This window comes from Chelmon rostratus, chromosome 7 (genome assembly GCF_017976325.1).
Source record: "Chelmon rostratus isolate fCheRos1 chromosome 7, fCheRos1.pri, whole genome shotgun sequence".
NCBI lineage: Eukaryota > Metazoa > Chordata > Actinopteri > Chaetodontiformes > Chaetodontidae > Chelmon > Chelmon rostratus.
In genome coordinates, this window is record NC_055664.1 from 8,529,804 (window position 1) to 8,542,652 (window position 12,849).

Genomic DNA, 12,849 nt, shown 5'->3' on the forward strand with positions numbered 1-12,849 from the left:
TTGACCAGATCCCGAGGGAGGTTGGAGACATTGAGTCCGAATGGACCATGTTCTCCACCTCCAGCTGTTCGGAGCTGTGGCCGTAAGGTCTCTGGTGCCTGTCGTGGCGGCAATCCCCAAACCCGGTGGTGGACACCGGAAGTAAGGGATGCCGTTCGTGGGACCGCAGCCCAAGCGTGCTGCGTGCGGTTGTGGAAGCAAAAACTTGTGTATGGGAAAAGTTCGGGGAGGACATGGAGGAGGATTATCAGTCGGCCACAAGGATATTCTGGCAAACCACCAGGCGCCTCAGAAGGGGGAAGCAGTACCCTGCCAATACTGTTTACAGAGGAGCTATGGAGCTGTTGACTTTGACTGGGGATATTGTCGGGCGGTGGAAAGAATACTTTGAGGATCTCCTCAATCCCATTGCCACGCCTTCCGTAGAGGAAGCAGGGGCTGGGGACCCAGAGGTTGGCTCATCCATCACTCAGGCTGAGGTCACCGAGACAGTTCAGAGGCTCCTCGGTGGCAAGGCACCAGGGGTGGATGAGATCCGCCCTGAGTACCTCAAGTCTCTGGATGTTGTGGGGCTGTCTTGGCTGACACGCCTCTGCAACATTGCGTGGCAGTTGGGGACAGTGCCCCTGGACTGGCAGACCGGGGTGGTGGTTCCTCTATTTAAGAAGGGGGACCGGAGGGTTAGGGTTACAACTACAGGGGGATCACACTCCTCAGCCTCCCTGGTCTATTCCAGGGTACTGGAGAGGAGAATTCGGCCGATAGTCGAACCTCGGATTCAGGAGGAACAATGCGGCTTTCGTCCTGGTCGTGGAACACTGGACCAGCTCTACACCCTCCGCAGGGTGCTCGAGGGTTCATGGGAGTTTGCCCAACCAGTCCACATGTGTTTTGTGGACTTGGAGAAGGCACTCGACCGTGTCCCTCGTGGCATTCTGTGGGAGGTGCTTCAGGGGTATGGAGTCCGGGGTCCATGTGTTGGGGCGGTTTGCAGCCGAGTGCGAAGCGGCTGAAATGAGTCTGTGGCTGTAAAATTAACACAACACCTGAGTATGACCGCTACAGTACACTGGAAATCATAGCTAACAAAAAATGACTTCCTCTACAGCAGTGGTCCCCAACCCCCAGGCCGCGGACCGGTACCGGTCTGTGGATCAATTGGTACCGGGCTGCATAAGAAATAATTAAGTATTTCCATTTTATTTCTTATCACAGTCTGATCGAGCTGTTATTTTGAAAAATGGCCGCATTCTCTGGGTTACATCTCAGTCACTTGAGCGCTCAAATCTAACCCACAAGTTAGCAAAATGAGTAAATGTGTCTGAGTCTGTTGTGATGTCACCATGTTTCCTGTTATGATGTCACCATGTTTCTGAGTCTGTTGTGATGTCAGCATGTGTCTGAGCCTGTTGTGATGTCACTATGGTAATAAGCCTGTTTTGATGTCACCATGTGTCTGAATCTGTTGTGATGTCACAATGTGTCTGAGCTTGTTGTGATGTCAGTTGTTTTAGAAACAAACTGACAAAAAAAATTACTTTTCTGAAAAGTCATTTTTTACAATAATACAACCAAAAAATATACAAATTCAAGAGGCCAGTGAACATAAGAACAAGAAGAAACACCAAATGAAAGTAGAACACAGAAGAAGAGGATTTAATTGTTTCCACGTCGACAGTATGATCCAGTGCTGATTAAGTAAAGGTTGTAGGATGGAGTAAATCTGCTTCTGTGCTCAACCCTAAAAAAGGAAGCCAGTTTCATGGAAATCTCAGAGTCCCAGGGCGTCTTTCTGCTCGCTGCAACCCAACACAGCATTTCCAGCTTCCACACACTCTGTCATACATGCTGCTGGAAAAAAAAAAAAACATACATAAAACAAGTCGTCAGCAGAGGAGACTGAATGTGAGCAAACTGCAATTTTTTACCAGCACAACTATCAAATACCCCAGATCAGCACTTTATTATTATGGTTGTTACCGTTCTGAGCACGGAGCCATGACACAGCCTTCATAGCCAGAAGCTCCCACTCTTCCTGAGCATCCCTCTTGAAACCATGAAGCCAGATCAGAGCCAGAATTGTGGCCCACACTTCATGGTTCACCTGATTCACCAAATCAAAGGGAAAAAAATAAAACAGTGGCCACAACAGAGAAAGAAATCAAGGAGAACAAAGACAGGCATTGATACCAGCTGAGTGGGTTTGAGCACCTACAGTGTGTTCGTCCCTGATTTCCTCATTTTTTTCATGCCGTGACACATCTTTTGTTCAGTTAATCATTTTCATTTGTTTTGCTTTGTTTTACGTGTGTGTTAAATGTCCTCTGTTTGGTTATAGTATAAACCATATCACGGAATCTGTTAAGCCCCATTATTCATTTGTGTAATTATGTTTCACAGTAACCCACCGATGCAGGTTTTGTGTTCTCCACTTCCTCGCTGGTCTTTCCCAGTGCAGCAGCCAGAGCTGGATCTAGCACCCAGCAGCCAGATGCCTTCTGGAGGGAGACCAGCTGCAGCAAAGGGTCTCTGAGTGTCTGCTCGGGCAAGCACATGTCTGAGGAGAACATTAAAGCAAGTACAAATTTTCTTCACTTCGATAATCAAAGAAAATTAAAACATTAAACATTCTAGTTAAGGTAGGTTTCTCGTACTGAAAAACATTTTCTAAAAGAACCAAAGCGCATTGTTTGTCTGACTAACAAATTAAATATAATTAAATAATTTTTTTCGTCTGCACTTTGACAATTATGCAGAGAATAAATAAAGAACCAGATGGGGGCAAAACAAGACCGCTGCAAGGTTGTGCTTGGAGGGAGGGGCGCTTTAAGCTAAATGCTAACGTCAGCATTCTAACACGCACACAGTGACAATGCTAACATGTGGATGTTTGCCAAGTTTAACATTTAGCATGTTCACCATCTTAGTGTAGTATGTTAGCATGCCAACAATTATTAATGAGGCACAAACACAAAGTATATCTGAGGCTGACATCATTGGTTTACAGAAATTTGATCATGAACCCAAGTATTGGGCCAATAAACACTTTGACCTGATGAAGACACTGCTTGAAAAGTCAGAAAATCACCAAAGTTATTACAATTCATCCTGAGGGAGACATGAATGCGTGTATCAAATTTCATGACAATCCATTCCATCTTTGTCAACAGGTGTATCTAAACTTGTTGTTACTTACCAACAACGCCTCTATAGTCAGAATATGCTGGACTCATCATGGCCCCGCCTTAAAGAGAAAAAGGGAAGCAGAACATTACAGTTAACACAGTTCATTTGTAATAACTGTTCAGGGCAATGACGAAAAATGATAAGAAGAAGAAACCACCACAACTTAGATCCCATGATCAAGTTAATCAGACTGTAACAACAATCATCAACTAAGCCTGCCCACGTTTAAAGGTGAACTGACTCCAGTTAGCTGCACTTCCAGACTTTCACTCAAAACAATCCACAGGGTTTTTAGTAAAACTGAGGCCACAATTAAAAAGCTTGACCTTGCTGGTACAGCCACTGTGTGATCTACTTTACTGTTCACATAGGAACATTACCTCAGAAAAATATGCAAGCTACTCTCATACGAATCCTCTTAGTAAATGGACTTTACACAATAAAGTCTTGCTTAGTGTATAAAAAGTCAACAAAAGTGACTTTAATTTCCGAGATTATTTAGAATTTTCAATGTCCGATTTATGACCGACGACTGCTTATACAATATTAATTCGCAGTCACACTAAACACCAGTCCATCCGTTGCTGGTGAAGTAAATCATGCATTTTCCCTGGCACAAATGTTGTGAGACCGAATTGAATGTGATGCTTTAGAAATATGCTGAGATTTCATGTGCTGATACCAGCTATGATTTGAGTAATCAAGGAATCTCTGTGTGGCACAGCAGCCCGCGGGTGCATCAAAGTACAGCCCAACCAAAGATTTTACAAGAAAAAGTCCTGAAAATGAATGGAATGACACCATTACAATGTGACAGCTGTCAAGACGCAGAGCATCTTTTGAGTGAAAATAAAGTAAACAATGAACAATGTAATATCTGCCCTGACACGCTGTATGGAACATGGCAGCTATGTACATGTGCCTACTTGAAAATCATTTCAATCTTCATTTCAACTGTATGAAGACATACTCAGTGACTGTGGGGGCTGCATCTGCCTTTCCTGTGATTTCATCAGTTGAGCCTTAAACTTCATCTTCGGACCAGCTTTGCCCTTCTTACAAGCTGGTAAGAGAGGAGAGTGAACACAACACAGATAAAGCACATTACGGTGAAATATTCCTTCATTTCGATCAACACTCCACCAGATGACCCCCAGCGCAATGGTATGGCTCCTGAATGTGGGACAATTGTAGGAACTTCTTAAAACAAGTTTCAGCCAGAGACACTTCTGACGAGGAATTGATCATATACGCTGAATGGATATACTGATGTACATCTGTGGCAGCTGTAGTCATCCACTAATAAGCAGCATGTAATGACTGTTGAATTTTCGGGGCACACCCTTGCCTCCATGCAAACACACAGCTGCAAACACACAATGTGAATTTACGACATAGTAAAGAGATGACCTGCCCAACTCTGCTTCCGATTGGTTAACCCAAATCAATCATCACAACCCACGCATAAACCGAACCAAGCCAACCAGTGAAAGCAATGAGTATTAGGCAATCAAATGCAGAGTAGGGCAGGTCATCCCTTGTTCAGATGCCATTTAGTTTTTATACTTACCCATGACTGGGGGTGGATGCATTTGGGGTGAAATGTTCACTTTGAGAGTAAAAAGAGAAGAGTACCAGGTCAGGACATTACTGCTGGTTGAATGTGTTTGACATCAATTGAGAGTATTTATAGAAATACACAGATGCGTGTTTCACTCCCGCTCTGAGTTTCACTTACTGGCCAGATTGCAATTGACGGGCATAGAGCACCGGAGTCTTGGATGGCCCCGTAACTGAATAACTTTGAGATTTTAAAAGAAGAGTATAAGATCAAGACATTACGTGAGAATCAGTGAACAAAAAATGACATCAAAAAGCAGTTAAAAATAGTGCTTAAAATATTCAGGTCTTTCAAATATTCAACATATTACTGAAGTGACAGTTTTTACATACAAACACAACAAACACAGTGTGGGCAAAGAGGAAATGCTAGCCCTTATCTCCAAATCAAATGCATGACGTCTGGTATGGACATGTAAAAGATTCTCTTCATGTTAAAGCAGTTCATCGCCATTCTTCTCAACACTGTCATTCATGCTGAGCTACAGTATCTCTTAAGAAGAGAGTGTTTTTCAAATTTTTTGGAATAATACTCACTGGGTATTGGAACATTTCTGCGCACCAGAGGTCCTTGAATCGCCTCGCCATCCCCTTTGTTGACAGCGATGAAGGCAGTGAAGGCACTGCTCACACCTGATTGGACACTGAGCTCCACCGCCTTCTTCTTCACTCTGTCAACATGCTGTCCTGTGCGCTCTCTCATCTCCATCTCCAGGGAGCGAATCAGAGTCCGAGAGGCCAACCTGTGGACTGTTAATCTGCAGACAGGAGAGAGACATTAGCACATTTGTCCCCTTATATTAACAGTAGTCATGATTTTATTTCCATTCATCTGTTTTCGATACCAGCATGTCCTGTTCAGGATCATACCATACATTACCATTACCATAAGATCATCATCAGATCCTACAACTGTCAGAACTAACTGTCCTTCTACTTTTCTTCTTCTTCCTCTTATTATTATTATTAATATTATTATAAGGCACTCAATAAAACATGATGCCTAAATGATTAAACTCAACATTTGTAAGGTCACCACTCCATGCAAAGCAGTGCCGTCTGACCACAAGTCTTTACCCAGTGTCCTCTGCAGGTTTGAGACTGAAGTGGAGCTCGCTCTCAGAGGCATGACCTGCCAGGCTGTACTTCACTGTCACACAGCCCTCTGCTGCCTCTGAGCTCTGTCAAAGCATTACACTGTCAGAAACCAATCTTATCATCACAATCACTAGTGATACATTTGCATGGTGCTGCTGCTACCTGTCCAGTGAGCTGGGCATAAACCAGTGACCTCTGACCGTGGAAAAGTGCTGTGATTGGTGGAGAGAGGACAGTGGCAGAGACTCCCTTTGGCAAATCCCATGTGACTGAGATGTCCTCCACGGCTGGTTGCAGAGCAAATCGCAGCGACTGCATCACCTGATGAGTGAAAACATAAACAAGGACACAAGAAAGGCACTTCAGGATTTTATTTACATACTGATCTGAAAGTAGGTTTTCTGTCCAAGCACAAATGTGCTATTGCATTTGTTCTTTCAAAATGTCTTTTCATATTAACTAAATGTCTTACTTTGGGTTGCATCCTGTCTGCTCCTGTGATGAACTGAGCGTGACCTCCTCCTTCTTTGGCCAAGCCATTGACAAGAGCCGTGCTGGCCCCCTCCCCAATCCCAAAAGAGAAACACCTACAATACAATAGTTTTCTTTTTAACTCACGCAGTAAAAAAACAAACAAAACAAAACACGGGACATGTGCTGTATGGGTTCTTTGTTTTGTTTTGTGTATTTGTCGTTTCACCTGTGGGAACCTGAATTCTTCTTCACCACATTGATAACTTCTTTGGTGTTCCCCACCTCGCCATCAGTAAAGACAAATAGCTAGGGAGGAGAGCTTACATGTCACTCTAGCTTAGATTTCGTCATACCCAGAAACATGCAGTGTGTGTAAGTGTTGTGTTAGATTGCTGTTGATCAACAACACAAGTGTAAAGAACAAGATCAACCTGGAACAAACAGACAAACCTGTTCGTTCACAATTGTCCTTGCAATGTTTAAAAATAGAACAGCAAGAAATTCTGTAATGACGACTGAAAGGTAATTGTGCAGCCTGTTTAACATGCTTCATGGGTGTGTGTGTATTACCTGTCTAGGTTGACTGGGGATGCAGGGCTGGCTGTAAATATGTTTGAGGGGCTTCAGGATCTCTGTTCCTCCCAGATTAGCACCCATCTGCTCAACTTTCTTCAGAGCCTCTTCCATGGTCTTCTGGCTGTACTCCACACTCTTACTACCATCACACAAATACGTGAACTCATCAGCAATGTCCTCATTACATTAGATGTACAATGTACAAACAATAACATCAAAGGCTGGAACAGATTTGCTGGACTAAGTGACATGAAGGAGTGACTTACGGGAAGATGTGCTCGTAGCTGGACCCAAAACTGAAGATGTTGAAATAGCAGCCCATTGGTAAGCTCTTCAGCAGGAGCAGCAGAGTGTCCTTCAGGGAAGAGAGAAATGATAGTGAAGGCCACTGTGTGAGAGGGACACTGTGAGTTTATTACAGAAACAACACATGAGGAATACCCTGGCACTGCCAATGCGAGTCGGATGACTCTTGCTGTTGTTAATGGGTGAATCCATACTTCCAGATCGATCCAATAAGAGCACAAACTCTCCATGTGAGGAGACTGAAGACATCACAGCCTCGGGGAACTCAGGGTACAGACTCAGCATCACTACTGGATCACCCATCAGAGAGCCTGAAACACAGAGGAGAGACTCAAACATGACTTTTGCCGTTTGCTCCAACACATACAACTCATCAGATGGAGGATAATGAGCTCACCGGGCTCAGCAGAGGCCTGTCCTGCCTCCACCACAGCAGTGGGCTGGTGGGCGTCTTTGTAATAAATCAGCAGTTCAACGTCTCTGTCAAACTTGTGTCCTGCAGCCAACTTCACCTGCAGTTCACAAACACTCATAAATATAAATACATTCATATCTCTCGTTGTCAGTATTGAAGAACAATCACACGCAGCAGATACATGAACACTCTACCAACCGTGGCCTGGGTTTGCTCTGTGTTGAGGTACTGCAGAGGGTCCAGGGAACACTTGGACTCTACTTTAGAGACTGGACGAGGAGAGGACACTCGGGCAGAGAAAGACAGACCGTAGGGCACCTGAGAGGCTGGAACAGAGGTCACCTGGACACCGGCACCTTCACTACCTGGAAACAACATGAGACACACTAGGAATTAAAGAGACATTAGAGACAGAGAACCTTTGGTCCGGCGGAAGTTCTGGATGGCCAGAGAAGAAAAAAATACTCAATTTAAATATCCCTGTTGTAAGAACAAACAAGATAACTCTGCACTGTCTTCTGCTGCTCTCCAAGAGTCCTGAGACGATCCCGGAGGCAGACACGGTCCAGCATGTTCTGGGTCTGCTTACAGTTGGGAGATTGGAGGCCTGAACAGACTGAACTCCTTTCATTGCGTAGCAGCTGTTGTTTTAGCAAGGAGTACCTAATAAACTGGCAACTGAGTGTACATGACAGATGTCACGTATGATTGGATACTGGTTTTCCAGCTGTTGCAGGTGACAGTTCATCCAGTGAACTACATTGATCAGAACGTTGGTGTGAGGGCTGCAGGCAGGGTAGTGGTGCAGTCAGGCCTTGTTAAAGGTACCCTAACACAATGAAACAGTGTTTTTAAAAGCGGGTCGTCACTTTGTTTATGTCACACAAGCAAAAAAGGCACACGCAAACAAGCATGCTGCAACGCGATACACACTCTGGTCCGCTGTTTCACCCTACTCTGCTTATCAAGTGTCAGCGGTGATAAAAGCAAGTAACTGCTAGCAAGTAAGCATGAATCTCGAGAATGAAGGATTGAATTTTCTGAAATTGTTCTAAATGTTTCATGAGGAAGGACATATAAGAACATGTTTGTTAGATCTCAAAGATAAACTCAATGCGTTTTGGTCAGAAACACTGACTGTAAACACAACCTTTGTTTCTTTGTTTGCAAGACCAATATTGATTTCAGCCTCAAAAATCCACAATTGTCTGCTGTCTGCCTGTCGATACAGTCCAGCCTGGAAAAGAGTTGTGACATGACATGTGCTGCCAATTTCACAATACGACAATGGCTCTTAACCTACTTTGTACTGATAACTTTGGCGTGCACTAAGTGTTGTCTGCTTTTCCTACCCTGAGGTTGGTAGCGAGGGTTGAGCACAGCGGGCAGACAGAACCTCAGCCCGTCATCAGCCTGCACAGCCAGCTCTGTGATGTACTCCAGCCTGATGGAGGCGCTCTCTCCTGGAGGCAGACTGCCCACACTCAGAGAGAAGATGTCTGGACTCTCCTCGCTCTCCTCCAATAGGAAGGCCTGCTGACCGGAGCTCAAAGCGTCATCGTACTCCTCACGAGCCTGGAGAGCAGATGCCACACCTGAGTACCTGCCACTGTGTTCACTGTGTATTGAAGCTTTAAACTGTAGTGACTAAGTCTCTACTGTGCAGCTCACCTCCTGCTTCTCCTTCACCTCAGCTACAATCTGTTTCTGTCCAATCGTGGCACTGAAATGACACACAGCAGCATCTCCAGGCAGAGGGAAGACAAAAACAGCCTCTATCGGTTTGTCCTCCTTGTTCTCATAGTTCAGAGTGGAGACCACAGTAGCCACATGGTCCCTCACCTCCAGCTCCACCTCCACACTCTTCAGAGGAACTGACCGACAAACAGAGAGAGGAAAATTATCAGAAACAGAGAAATTCTGTCTTGTGTGCAAATGCAAGCACAGAGTCAAACTGGTACACATATCAATGCTAGTGTGGTCGAACAATCAGTCAATGAGTATGAGTAGAAGTGAGATTTTGTTGTTGTGAGGAAGAGTTAGGAAATCCACTGTTTGCATAAGTAAAGCTTTATGTTCAAATTAGATGTGGTTTCTACGAGCTCTGTACCTGGTTCCTTCTTGGCATTGAGCAGACCGCAGCAGTTCACCATCGTGTTTGTTCAACAGGTTGGAATGTGGAAATTGCAATTACTGTAAAAAATAATGAAAGGGTTTATGTAACAAGCCACAGCAAAGCAACCATTGGACGTGCTATGCAACTACTGTGTGATTATTTTTATTTCCCCATCATACATGTCTAATTAGCTGCAGTCACACACAATATTATTTCCAGGGGGGGTACAGGGCGGTGGGCTCATCCTGCCAGCCAGCCAGCTGTGGACAACAAACACAACACTGCACTGATGTTTCTGCGACATCCCTGACGCATTCAGTGTCACCTGAACGACATTACTGTAAGAATGAGACATTAATTTGTGTTTCACACCTGCCTCAGTCACATTAACAGTTGGATTTTGATGATTATTCAACTATTCGGACGATTATTTTGTAGATGTGAAACAAAAGACAAGTAAAAGAAGCAAAACACATGAAAGCCGGTTTGTGACGTTGGAGCTGTGTGCGCACCAGTGCTGCCTAACGTCACACCCACTGTGCGCACTTCTGCGCTCTATGCGGTCTTAATTATGGACTCATCTCTGTGCTGAAGCACTGAAAAATAATACTAAACCTATAATAGCTACACCCGCGGCCTGTTTTGCGCGTCTTGTTTTATGTGTGGCACTACGACACCAGCTTGTTTGGTGTCGTGTGATACAGCTGTTGCATGCAGTCGGTTTAACATCCATACCAAAAGACGCTCTAACCTTTACACTACTGTTATCGGGTTATACCGTCAACAAATGTCATTTTATAAACGTATATTCCATGAAAACAGTGCATCAGATACCTTTCTGAAGTTACTCCGTGCAGGAAGCGTCAGGAGAGCGAATACGCAGGACTTCAGGTTAGATGGGAGCAGTCAAAGCCAAGACACGCCTGTAGGTGGAGTTTTATTGTATTGGACATGTCTGTCTGCCACTGCAGTGCCTGTCGCCAGCTCTTCCTCCAGATGTGGAGGGCGTGCTCGTTACTGGAAGGGCGCGTGACCGATGATAGGAAACGTCACTGCTGCTGTGCCAATGAGAGTCGGGCATTTAAAAGCTCACTCCACTTTATCATAGTGGGTTAACATTCAAGCCATAATACAGGGAACCATCGCTCGTCTCTGAGTTTGATGTGTCGGTTCAGAGCACGTCATATGACCCTCGGTAGTTCTAGCCTGAAATCAGTTTTGGGGGATGAAATCGAGTTATTTCAAAATAAAAGCTGGGGTCTGAGGCTATGTCCGAAAACAGGCCACTACCTAGTTCACTCATTCACTGTTCCCCATAGCATACAAATATAATGAACAGTAAGATGAAATTTTTGGTACTTATGAATAAAAATCTATTAAAAAAAAGAAAAAACACCAATTCACTGCACAATAACACTGCTTTGACTGTGTAATTGAATTGAGCCTTTAATGCAGTTATGGCGTATTGCAAAGGGTCTCAAACTTTTATCTCGGCTCCCAAAAAGTGAAATTTGGGTCCCGTGGACACAATCTAATTTAACCACCTTAATATCCACATTAGCCGACTCATAACAGCAGAATCATTCGTGAACATACTCACATTTCTTGATGTTAAATCATCTCACAACTTGACGCAAAAGATGTGGATCGTTTGCACATCCAACCCCAGCAACAGGTGCAGGACAAAGACAGCATACAAAAGAAAGGGAGAGTTCTCACCTTACTGAGGCTGGCAAGCTCCCAAAATTTTCATTAAAGGTCTGCCATTTCAGGGTTGCTGCATCAATGGCAGTGCCATCTAATATTCTTCTGATCCGGTGCATTGAATTCCTGTCTTTTGAGTTTTATTCCAGTGTTTTGGACCAGTGCATGTCATGTCCATTGTGTGACGAAGATTGGGAGTTTCATGAGTCACCTGTAAGCAATCTGAGCTGTGAGGATTAGCACCACGCAGCATTTGTATAAACACTCGTGCAGTTGTAAAAAGCCTGCATCATCCAGCAAGATAGAAGGTGGTGTGGACAGCTCTCATGGGGCGAGGACAACAAAGATACAGACTTTGGAGAATGGGTGACATTTTTGTATCAATACTGCATAGAGCAAGTTCCGCTGTCTCTTATGGCTAATTTCATTACAATGCTCCTTCACACAAATCAAACACCAGTTGCTTCTACGAACATAGAGAACACAGACACAGATTTCTGGCAGAAATGAGGATCTGTCTGAAGGAATGAGTACCTGTTGATGGTGTGAAACTGGGTCATGAGGCTCTGGAGCCGCACAGACAGTGTGAGAAAGCATCAGCTCAGGCACAAACTGGGCTGTCTGACCGCACCCAAACAGGAAACATGAACTAACCTCACCAGCAGTCGGCTCTCAGTGAACTGGAAGGTTTAGCTGAGTAGTTTCCACCTGCAGCAGCATGCATGGAGTTACACATATTCCACGCTAAAGGTTTTTACCACCTCACCATCCACCCCAGGTTCTGCGGTACTGTGTAGTCAAGCCTCCCACTCATTTACTTTCGCTTTCTAAATCACTCATCAGATAAATATCAAAAAACTTTTTATGGTTTGCCTAAGGGTTGAAATGAAACATACCAGAGACACAAAGACTTTCTGCCTACTCCCTTCTTGTCTCTTCTCTTTCACTCCTTAACTAAAACAAATGAAAATATTTTGGCCTGGACAACAACAGTTCATGTCTTATAAGGTGGTTGAGAACCAAACCACTGAAATAACAGAAGTCATTCACTTCACCCTCTTTTACAATGCTCAGCCCAATATGCTGAAGTTCAACACTGTCCCCAGCGTTGGCTAGCAACTGTTGTCCTCCTTTGCATTGCCGTTAGAAATGTGTTTAACTGGGGAGAGAGGAAGGGGTTGTACTGTTTGCAGTTGTGGAAAGCAGTGTTTTTTAGTTTTGTGAGGAAAAGAGAGAGTGATGGATGGAAGGCAGGGGGGTTGGGGGAGGCCTAAGCTGAACACCCTTGCGGGTAATATATGCAGCCCTATTGTGGCGGTTCAATGCACCGAGCAATAATGGGGGCTAAGGAGGG

The 12,849-nt window shown here is 44.4% G+C and overlaps 1 protein-coding gene across 5 annotated transcripts; it reads right to left on the minus strand.

The window, feature by feature from the left end:
* Positions 1-1,640: 1,640 nt before the first annotated feature.
* Positions 1,641-12,275, minus strand: LOC121608849 (von Willebrand factor A domain-containing protein 5A-like). Of its 5 annotated transcripts, none has more exons than XM_041940244.1 (22): positions 11,511-12,275; positions 10,626-10,846; positions 9,786-9,868; positions 9,347-9,549; positions 9,028-9,250; positions 7,874-8,040; positions 7,658-7,772; positions 7,396-7,571; positions 7,221-7,309; positions 6,949-7,093; positions 6,605-6,684; positions 6,377-6,491; positions 6,067-6,225; positions 5,884-5,987; positions 5,344-5,564; positions 4,925-4,987; positions 4,757-4,795; positions 4,157-4,249; positions 3,197-3,244; positions 2,409-2,557; positions 1,981-2,104; positions 1,641-1,851 (listed from the first exon to the last, which is right to left on the minus strand). In XM_041940244.1, the coding sequence occupies exons 3-22, from the start codon at positions 9,826-9,828 to the stop codon at positions 1,772-1,774; spliced, it is 2,436 nt and encodes an 811-aa protein (XP_041796178.1). In that variant the 5' UTR covers positions 9,829-9,868; positions 10,626-10,846; positions 11,511-12,275; the 3' UTR covers positions 1,641-1,771. The 5 variants fall into 5 exon arrangements, with proteins under 5 accessions (XP_041796178.1, XP_041796179.1, XP_041796181.1 ...); XM_041940245.1 differs by having other exon boundaries at positions 12,150-12,271; XM_041940247.1 differs by having other exon boundaries at positions 1,641-1,848; positions 10,626-12,275.
* Between the last annotated feature and the right edge of the window lie 574 nt (positions 12,276-12,849).

Coding starts and splice junctions, on each gene's coding strand:
- LOC121608849 (XM_041940244.1), bottom strand. CDS start 9,828: ATGGTGAACTGCTGCGGTCTGCTCAATGCCAAGAAGGAACCAG. Junction 7,310..7,395: donor CTCGCATTGGCAGTGCCAGG/GTATTCCTCATG, acceptor TCTTCCCTGAAG/GACACTCTGCTGCTCCTGCT. Junction 6,685..6,948: donor TCCCCAGTCAACCTAGACAG/GTAATACACACA, acceptor TCTCCTCCCTAG/CTATTTGTCTTTACTGATGG.